Raw genomic sequence first — 10061 nt, 5'->3', positions numbered from 1 at the left:
GCTCACAGTATTTGCAAAGGGAGTAGATTTATCATCCCTTCCCCCATCACCATCACCACCATCACCACTGCCGGACCAGTGAGTGAACACAAGGCTGTGTACATCATTCACCGTTATGGCACATGAATTCACAGCAAGCAGAGAAGGAACCGCCAACCCACGCCATGCCAACCTCACGTCGTCTCTCGATCTGAGCACGTCGCTGGATCACAGCGTCCAGACGCGCATTTTTAAAATAATTGTGATCGGGGACTCAAATGTGGGTAAGACCTGTTTAACCTTCCGCTTCACCGGCAGATCCTTCCCATGCAAGACTGAAGCCACCATCGGCGTGGATTTCAGGGAGAAAGCCGTGGAGATCGAGGGCGAGAAAATAAAGGTGGGATTGTTGTTGTATCGAAGGCCGATGTCTCGTTCTAACACGGTTGTATTGTGTTTTTCAGATACAGATGTCTGATACCAACATCAAGAGGAATTTCAGTGTTTACATTCTGTTAAATGTCGCTGAGTATTATGATTCTAAAGTCATTACATGTTGCGTCAAAGACGTATGTCTTTTATTTCAGACTTATCAAAATGACATAATTTTGACAGTTAAAGAAATACGCATTTTCAGTAAGTAACCTGCTGTGATGCTATTGTTCATTTTATTGTTCAGCAATATCTTTGTTTTCATTTTATTATTATTAATGCAATACAATACTGTGGACAATTGCAAAGATAATCTTATGACACAATACAGATCTTTAGATTTCACATAAAAGTCTGCTGTTAAATATATATATATACAGGTGCATCTCAAATTAGAATGTCGTGGAAAAGTTCATTTATTTCAGTAATTCAACTCAAATTGTGAAACTCGTGTATTAAATAAATTCAATGCACACAGACTGAAGTAGTTTAAGTCTTTGGTTCTTTTAATTGTGATGATTTTGGCTCACATTTAACAAAAACCCACCAATTCACTATCTCAAAAAATTAGAATATATCATAAGACCAATAAAAAAAACATTTTTAGTGAATTGTTGACCTTCTGGAAAGTAGGTTCATTTACTGTATATGTACTCAATACTTGGTAGGGGCTCCTTTTGCTTTAATTACTGCCTCAATTTGGCATGGCATGGAGGTGATCAGTTTGTGGCACTGCTGAGGTGGTATGGAAGCCCAGGTTTCTTTGACAGTGGCCTTCAGCTCATCTGCATTTTTTGGTCTCTTGTTTCTCATTTTCCTCTTGACAATACCCCATAGATTCTCTATGGGGTTCAGGTCTGGTGAGTTTGCTGGCCAGTCAAGCACACCAACACCATGGTCATTTAACCAACTTTTGGTGCTTTTGGCAGTGTGGGCAGGTGCCAAATCCTGCTGGAAAATGAAATCAGCATCTTTAAAAAGCTGGTCAGCAGAAGGAAGCCTGAAGTGCTCCAAAATTTCTTGGTAAATGGGTGCAGTGACTTTGGTTTTCAAAAAACACAATGGACCAACATCAGCAGATGACATTGCACCCCAAATCATCACAGACTGTGGAAACTTAACACTGGACTTCAAGCAACTTGGGCTATGAGCTTCTCCACCCTTCCTCCAGACTCTAGGACCTTGGTTTCTAAATGAAATACAAAACTTGCACTCATCTGAAAAGAGGACTTTGGACCACTGGTCAACAGTCCAGTTCTTCTTCTCCTTAGCCCAGGTAAGATGCCTCTGACGTTGTCTGTGGTTCAGGAGTGGCTTGACAAGAGGAATATGACAACTGTAGCCAAATTCCTTGACATGTCTGTGTGTGGTGGCTCTTGATGCCTTGACCCCAGCCTCAGTCCATTCCTTGTGAAGTTCACCCAAATTCTTGAATCGATTTTGCTTGACAATCATAAGGCTGCGGTTCTCTCGGTTGGTTGTGCATCTTTTTCTTCCACACTTTTTCCTTCCACTCAACTTTCTGTTAACATGCTTGGATACAGCACTCTGTGAACAGCCAGCTTCTTTGGCAATGAATGTTTGTGGCTTACCCTCCTTGTGAAGGGTGTCAATGATTGTCTTCTGGACAACTGTCAGATCAGCAGTCTTCCCCATGATTGTGTAGCCTAGTGAACCAAACTGAGAGACCATTGAAGGCTCAGGAAACCTTTGCAGGTGTTTTGAGTTGATTAGCTGATTGGCATGTCACCATATTCTAATTTTTGGAGATAGTGAATTGGTGGGTTTTTGTTAAATGGGAGCCAAAATTACCACAATTAAAAGAACCAGAGACTTAAACTACTTCAGTCTGTGTGCATTGAATTTATTTAATACACAAGTTTCACAATTTGAGTTGAATTACTGAAATAAATGAACTTTTCCACGACATTCTAATTTATTGAGATGCACCTGTGTATATATATATATATATATATATATATATATATATATATATATACACACTGGTGCCCAAAAGTTTGGAATAATGTAGAGATTTTGCTCTTATGAAAGAAATTGGTACTTTTATTCACCAAAGTGGCATTCAGCTAATCACAATGTATAGTCAGGACATTAATAACGTAAAAAATTACTATTACAATTTGAAAAAAAATGTTCAGAACTTCTTAAACTACTTCAAAGAGTTCTCATCAAAAAATCCTCCACGTGCAGCAATGACAGCTTTGCAGATCCTTGGCATTCTAGCTGTCAGTTTGTCCAGATACTCAGGTGACATTTCACCCCACGCTTCCTGTAGCACTTGCCATAGATGTGGCTGTCTTGTCCAATCAAATCAAATCACTTTTATTGTCACACAGCCATATGCACAAGTGCAATAGTGTGTGAAATTCTTGGGTGCAGTTCCGAGCAACATAGCAGTCATGACAGTGATGAGACATATACCAATTTACAATAAACATCAGATTTACACAACACAATTTAAAATCTAATATACACATAATTACACACAACACAATATACAAATAATAACATACAATGTACAGTATACAATACACACAATATAGAATACACATTATACAATAAAAATAGTATATATAGTATATATAATATGTACAGTAAGTTGTATTGTATTGTATTGACATTCAGGCTGTCGGTTGATAGTCAGTTGCCAGTGTGTTGTTAAGAGAGAATATAATTTATGACAGTCCAGTGTGTGATAATAAGATTATAAGATTAATAATGTGCAGTGCTGATGCATATTGGTCGTGAGAGATCAAGAGTTCAAAAGTCTGATTGCTTGGGGAAGAAGCTGTCATGAAGTCGGCTGGTGCGGGTCCTGATGCTGCGATACCACCTGCCTGATGGTAGCAGTGAGAGCAGCCCATGGCTCGGGTGGCTGGAGTCTCTGATGATCCTCCGAGCTTTTTTCACACACCGCCTGGTATATATGTCCTGGAGGGAGGGAAGCTCACCTCCGATGATGTGTCTGGCAGTTCGCACCACCCTTTGCAGGGCTTTGCGGTTGTGGGCGGTGCTATTGCCGTACCAGGCGGAGATGCAGCCAGTCAGGATGCTCACTACAGTGCTGATGTAGAACCGTGTGAGGATGTGGTGGTTCATTCCAAACTTCCTCAGCTGTCTCAGGAAGAAGAGGCGCTGATGAGCCTTCTTCACAACAGCCTCAGTGTGGATGGACCATGTGAGTTCCTCAGTGATGTGGACACCGAGGAACTTGAAGGTGCTGACTCCCTCCACTGGTGCTCCATTGATAGTGATGGGGTTGTGTTCTCTTTCTCTTCTCCTGAAGTCCACCACAAGCTCCTTTGTCTTGCTGACGTTGAGGGAGAGTTTGTGGTCCTGACACCAGCATGTCAGAGTGTGCACCTCCTCTCTGTATGCTGTTTCATCATTGTCAGTGATCAGACCTACCACCGTCGTATCATCAGCAAACTTAATGATGGCATTGGAGCTGTGTGTTGCCACACAGTCATGTGTGTACAGGGAATACAGGAGTGGGCTGAGAACACAGCCCTGTGGGGCTCCAGTGATGAGGAGGTGTTACTGCCCATTTTAACCACCTGGCATTTGCTTGACAGAAAGTCCAGGATCCAGCTGCACAGCGAGCTGTTTAAGCCCAGAGCCCGGAGTTTCACATCAAGCTTGGAGGGCACTATGGTGTTGAATGCTGAGCTGTAGTCTACAAACAGCATTCTCACATAAGTGTTCCTTTTTTCCAGGTTGGAGAGAGCAGTGTGTAGTGTAGATGCAATGGCATCATCAGTGATGCAGTTGTTGCGGTAAGCAAACTGCAATGGGTCCAGTTAGGGAGGCAGCACAGAGCAGATGTAATCTCTGATTAGTCTCTCAAAGCATTTGCTGATGATGGGGGTCAGAGCAACAGGACGCCAGTCATTTAAGCAAGTGATTTTGGATTGCTTTGGTACAGGCACAATGGTGGATATTTTAAAGCATGTGGGGACTACAGACAAAGAGAGGGAAAGGTTGAAAATGTCCGTAAAAACACCAGCCAGTTGGTTCGTGCATGCTCTGATGATGCGGCCCGGAATGCCATCTGGACCCGCGGCTTTACGGATATTCACCCGTCAGAAGGATCGGGTTACATCCGCTACAGAGACGGAGAGTGAACTAACCTCTGTAGCTTCGGCCGCGAGAGCTCTCTCCACAAGGGCGGTGTTATTTCCCTCGAAACGAGCATAAAAAGTATTTAGCTCAACCAGGAGAGGGGCAGCGGTGTTCACGGTGGAGTTTTTATTCCCTTTAAAGTCCGTGATGATGTTAATTCCCTGCCACATGCTTCTAGAGTTATTGGTGTTAAACTGTCCTTCAATCTTGTTCCTGTACTGGTGTTTTGCTGCTCTGATAGTTTTTCGGAGGGCATAACTGGCTTGTTTATGCTCCTCTGCATTCCTGGAATTAAAAGCGGAGGTCCGTGCATTAAGTGCCATGCGAACATCGCTATTAATCCAAGGTTTCTGGTTCTCGTATATCCGTATTGTTTTGGTCGGAACAACATCCTCTACGCACTTTCTGATGAAACGTGTGACGCTATCAGTGTTAAGCTCGATGTCGTCATCAGAGGTGGACCGGAACATCTCCTAGTCCGCGTGATCAAAACAGTTTTGTAGCGTAGAATCTGATTGGTCCGGCCAGCACTCCCCTCGTGTGTTGAAACTGATATGTTGGTGGTATTTTGGTCCGATTGATTTGAGATTGGCTTTGTTAAAGTCCCCAGTCACAATGAACGTGGCCTCAGGGTGCACGGTTTCCTGCTTGCTTATAATTCCATACAGTTCCTTGAGTGCCCGATCTGTGTCGGCTTGTGGCGGGATGTGAACAGCAGTGATAATGACCGCTGTGAATTCCCTTGGTAGCGGTCAACACAGAACCATGAGAAATTCTAGATCAGGAGCGCAGAAAGACTTGATAGAATGTACATTCCTCTGATCACACCAGGATTTGTTGATCATAAAACATATACCACCACCTCTGCTTTTACCTGAGAGGTCTTTTGCTCTGTCCGCTTGGTGCACGGAGAACCCCGACGGGTTCGATGGTTGAGTCTGGAATCTCCGCAGACATCCAAGTTTCCGTAAGGCAGATACTGCAGCAGTCCCTCGTCTCTCGTTGGAAAGAGATCTGCGCTCTCAGCTCACAGAGCTTGTTGTCCAGAGACTGAACATTTGCCAGTAGAATACTGGGTAGCAGGAGTCGATTTGCGCGACGTCATACTCTGATGAGAACGCTGGCTCTATTTCCCCTTTTCCTTCTGCGTTTCCGCGGCCAGGCAGCCCAGACAAAGGGCTCCGCTGCCGTGTTTGTAAACAGCGGGTCGGCATTGAGGAATTTGAAGTCCGGTTTACGGTGTGTAATTGCAGAACCAATGTCCAAAAGTGTTTTTCTGTCGTAGACAATAAGGTAGACAACATCCAAGACAAAAAACGTAAACAAAACAAACAAAAAACTACAATGTTGTGTCGGAGCTCACAACGCAGCAGCCATACTCGGCGCCATCTTGAGTCGATTCACCCGTCGGAAGGATCAGGTTACATCCGCTACATAGACGGAGAGTGAACTAACCTCTGTAGCTTCGGCAGCGAGAGCTCTCTTCATGAGGGTGGTGTTATTTCCCTCGAAACGAGCATAAAAAGTATGTATCAGGCACTTCTCACGCATCTTACAGTCTAGCTGATCCCACAAAAGCTCAATGGGGTTAAGATCCATAACACTCTTTTCCAGTTATCTGTTGTCCAATGTCTGTGTTTCTTTGCCCACTCTAACCTTTTCTTTTTGGTTTTCTGTTTCAAAAGTGGCTTTTTCTTTGCAATTCTTCCCATAAGGCCTGCACCCCTGAGTCTTCTCTTTACTGTTGTACATGAAACTGGTGTTGAGCAGGTAGAATTCAATGAAGCTGTCAGCTGAGGACATGTGAGGCATCTATTTCTCAAACTAGAGAGACTGCTGTACTTATCCTCTTGTTTAGTTGTACATCTGGCCTTCCACATCTCTTTCTGTCCTTGTTAGAGCCAGCTGTTCTTTGTCTTTGAAGACTGTAGTGTACACCTTTGTATGAAATCTTCAGTTTTTTGGCAATTTCAAGCATTGTATAGCCTTCATTCCTCAAAACAATGATTGACTGACAAGTTTCTAGAGAAAGCTGTTTCTTTTTTTGCCATTTTTTACCTAATATTGAGCTTAAGACATGCCAGTCTATTGCATACTTTGGCAACTCAAAAACAAACACAAAGATAATGTTAAGCTTCTTTTAACAAACCAAATAGCTTTCAACTGTGTTTGATATAATGGCAAGTGCTTTTCTAGTACCAAATTAGCAATTTAGCATGATTACTCAAGGATAAGGTGATGGAGTGCTGGCTGTCTAGATTTGATCAAAAATGACTTTTTTCCAAATAGTGATGGTGCTGTTTTTTACATCAGTAATGTCCTGACTATACTTTGTGATCAGCTGAATGCCACTTTGGTGAATTAAAATACCAATCAAGCTAACTCTATACCCTTACAAAAATGTACCATGTTTAATATAGTTACTCTTACTCTAAACTGGTGTACCTTTTTAGCTTCACTGCTATCAAAAAAGTAAGAATTAAATAAAATGATGGAAAGATTCTGAAAGCTTCTTACACTGAATCCAGTATTTGTTTAAAATGATTTAGCGGTAGTATCAATAACTCCTAACAAAATTATATTTTGATGGGAACTATGCATGATAAATTTGTAAGGGTAGTTTTTCTTGGCCATATTATGTTGCATTAAGTTTACAGAGCTCTGGAAAGCATGGATGCAGTCATTGGAAAGATACAAGTAGATAAAAGAAAAAAATAATAATGTCAAATCAGCCATATTTTACTTGTAGGCCTACCTTCACAACCAAAAGCCATTTAAAAATAACAAATCAGCTCCAACTGCAGAAATCAGGACTGAAGTCTATTATTTTATCACATTTTATTAGTAGGCTAAAAAGATGACGTTAACTGCAACCTGCAAAGTGCAATTTAGACATTCATGATTTTACGTTACATTATTAATAACAAAACAAATCTTGTGATTTTTTTATTTTTTTTTCAAAACAAGAATATAATAATTTCCTGTCTTTTTTTATTTTTTATTTTTTTGCTCAAAATTATGTATTTTTGGAAAGTTAAACATCTGTCATCACTTCTTGAAGATAATATTCCAGAGGTACTTTTTCTCAGCCATGTTTAATTTATGTTGTCATAAAGAAATAATTTAAAAAAAAACCATGATGACATATAAATAGGAAAGTCATATAGATTATAAGTAAGGTGCATAGACAATCATCTATGGTGGTTTGTGGCTAGAAATGGGGTTTTAAAGACATCCACGTTAGTTGGCATCATGCATCCTAGGATTAAATCAGATGCAAATAAATCTCCTTAACTCCTACGCAACCTTGCAATTTGTTTTTGTCTTGTTTCTTCTCTAATAGGTACAAGTATGGGACACAGCAGGCCAGGAACGCTTTCGCAAGAGCATGGTGGAGCATTACTACCGCAACGTGCATGCTGTCGTATTCGTGTACGATGTCACTAAAATGGCCTCTTTCCAGAATTTAAAGACCTGGATTCAGGAGTGCAACGGGCATGGTGTGTCATCCGCTGTGCCTCGTGTCCTGGTGGGCAACAAGTGCGATCTGATTGACCAGATTCAGGTCCCCTCCAACACTGCCCTCAAGTTTGCCGATGCCCATAACATGCTGCTATTTGAAACGTCAGCCAAAGATCCAAAGGAGAGCCAGAACGTGGACTCCATTTTCATGTGCCTGGCGTGTCGTCTAAAAGCCCAAAAGTCTCTGATCTACAGAGATGTGGAGAGAGAAGATGGTAGAGTCAGACTGACCCATCAACCAGGCCCTAAAAGTAACTGCCTGTGCTGAGGACCTTAAACTGTGAAATTAGTAACGTTTATAATTTGCATTGAAACAATGTGCCTGCAACTAAGACATTTTACTTTGACAACTGCACCAACTGACCTTGAGTTTCTCTGTATGTGCTTATCTTTAGTTTTCAAGAATTACATCATTAAAAACAGTTAGATGTGGATGAAACACATGTAACCTGACAAGAAAAAGTCTAGGTCATATTTCACCTTGTTTTTTTTATATATATTTTGCTTAAACAGAGCTTTTTTTTAGGACCATTATTTTCTTTTTCTTTTTCATTGTGACATTATTTAATGACAATTAAGCACATTTTCCCTTCTCATTTATGTAATGCATAAAGAATCTCATTCTGATTACTGTAATGTGAAAAAAAAATTATCTAAATTGTGAAGTATTTATACATAATGGTAGTTTGTGTTGTACTGCCTTTATGCTGATATAAACTAAATTTTAAAATCTTTTCATTGTTTCATTGTATATAATTACAATAATATAAGTGATTGTATTACATTATTGTTTACTGTAATACAGTAAATATATATATATATATATATATATATATATATATATATATATATATATAATATACTGTTAGTTGTCAGGAGAATGACCATTGAGAATAAATAGTAAATAGTAAAATGTAAATAAAAAGCAAAACCCCCAGACACATTACAGTATTGTAATGTTTTGTAGTATTGTAGAATTTGGGGGGGGGGGAGGGAGGGAATGTGCTTAATTTCTGTGAAAATATTATCACAATGCCATCTTAATGGCCCTAAAATAGGCTTTATTTTCTTAACACAAAATATAATTTCTTATTTTTAACTTAATTTGTTTTCTGGGCGAAATGTGACATTCGATAACATTTACCCATTTATTGATGTTGGATTCCTAATACTAAATTTAGGGCACACTTTATCTGCAATACCACTATATCTTTAAAGGTTTGAAGAAATGTGACATTTGTCTGATTGCAGTCATTTAATTCAGTCATATTAATTTGGATCTATGCATCAGTATGCAATCAACTCAAAATATCACTTACTGCAATAAGACATAACATCCCCAACATCATCATCGGTTGATGGTCTTAATGTATTAGCAGTCAGGTACTGCACGTGGATTCTGAACCATCAAGCAGTACATGAGGTTTCACATGAAGTTCAGTAATTCAAATGTTTGTATGCCTTAAATATTGGTGATTTCACATAGCTTTGTTATTACTCAATGCTAAACAAAATTGATAACATTAGCCCTCACTATGTGCATGGATGTAGTAGACATTTGATATGGATATTATGAAAATGTAAAAACAGTTCTAAACACATATTCTTTGGTGTTTAGCGTTAAATGGTTGAGAATCCAACAATTCAAATATTTAATGCAATGAGATAACACCCATAATTTACCAGATGTGGACAAACAAGTATAACAGTGTGGGAAGTATCATGTAGCAGAAAAATTCTACTTAATATCACATTAATATTTCACCAGCTTAAATTGGTTCCTCCAAATGTAAAAACGCTTGACCATCTATGAATGCAAGCTTTTAGGGGGTTAATAACTGTTCTAAATGTTTTTTGTTTTGTTTTTTAAATAGATTAACATAAAGAAAAGGTAGTATTTGTAGATCTATCGAGTGTTTCCTGGTTGGTGTTGCTAATTGGGAAAAAAAATTTTTGATTATGGAATAGGAGAGTGCCCTGTGACT

At 39.7% G+C, this 10061-nt stretch overlaps 1 protein-coding gene across 1 annotated transcript; it reads left to right on the top strand.

The window, feature by feature from the left end:
• The first annotated feature begins 89 nt into the window (after window positions 1-89).
• LOC127412690 (ras-related protein Rab-33A-like) lies at window positions 90-8718 on the top strand. The gene is made up of 2 exons (XM_051649264.1): window positions 90-379; window positions 7898-8718. Exons 1-2 carry the CDS (start codon window positions 116-118, stop codon window positions 8342-8344), a joined length of 711 nt encoding a protein of 236 aa, XP_051505224.1. The 5' UTR covers window positions 90-115; the 3' UTR covers window positions 8345-8718.
• The last annotated feature ends 1343 nt before the right edge of the window (window positions 8719-10061 follow it).

Source organism: Myxocyprinus asiaticus, chromosome 22 (assembly GCF_019703515.2).
Source record: "Myxocyprinus asiaticus isolate MX2 ecotype Aquarium Trade chromosome 22, UBuf_Myxa_2, whole genome shotgun sequence".
NCBI classification, from domain to species: Eukaryota; Metazoa; Chordata; class Actinopteri; order Cypriniformes; family Catostomidae; genus Myxocyprinus; species Myxocyprinus asiaticus.
This window is presented reverse-complemented; position numbering and strand designations above follow the sequence as displayed.

Bases quoted from the DNA above. Each gene is read 5' to 3' on its own strand.
- LOC127412690 (XM_051649264.1), top strand. From the start codon at position 116: ATGGCACATGAATTCACAGCAAGCAGAGAAGGAACCGCCAACCCACGC. The intron at 380-7,897 runs GTGGGATTGTTG...CTTCTCTAATAG, and splicing joins TCGAGGGCGAGAAAATAAAG to GTACAAGTATGGGACACAGC.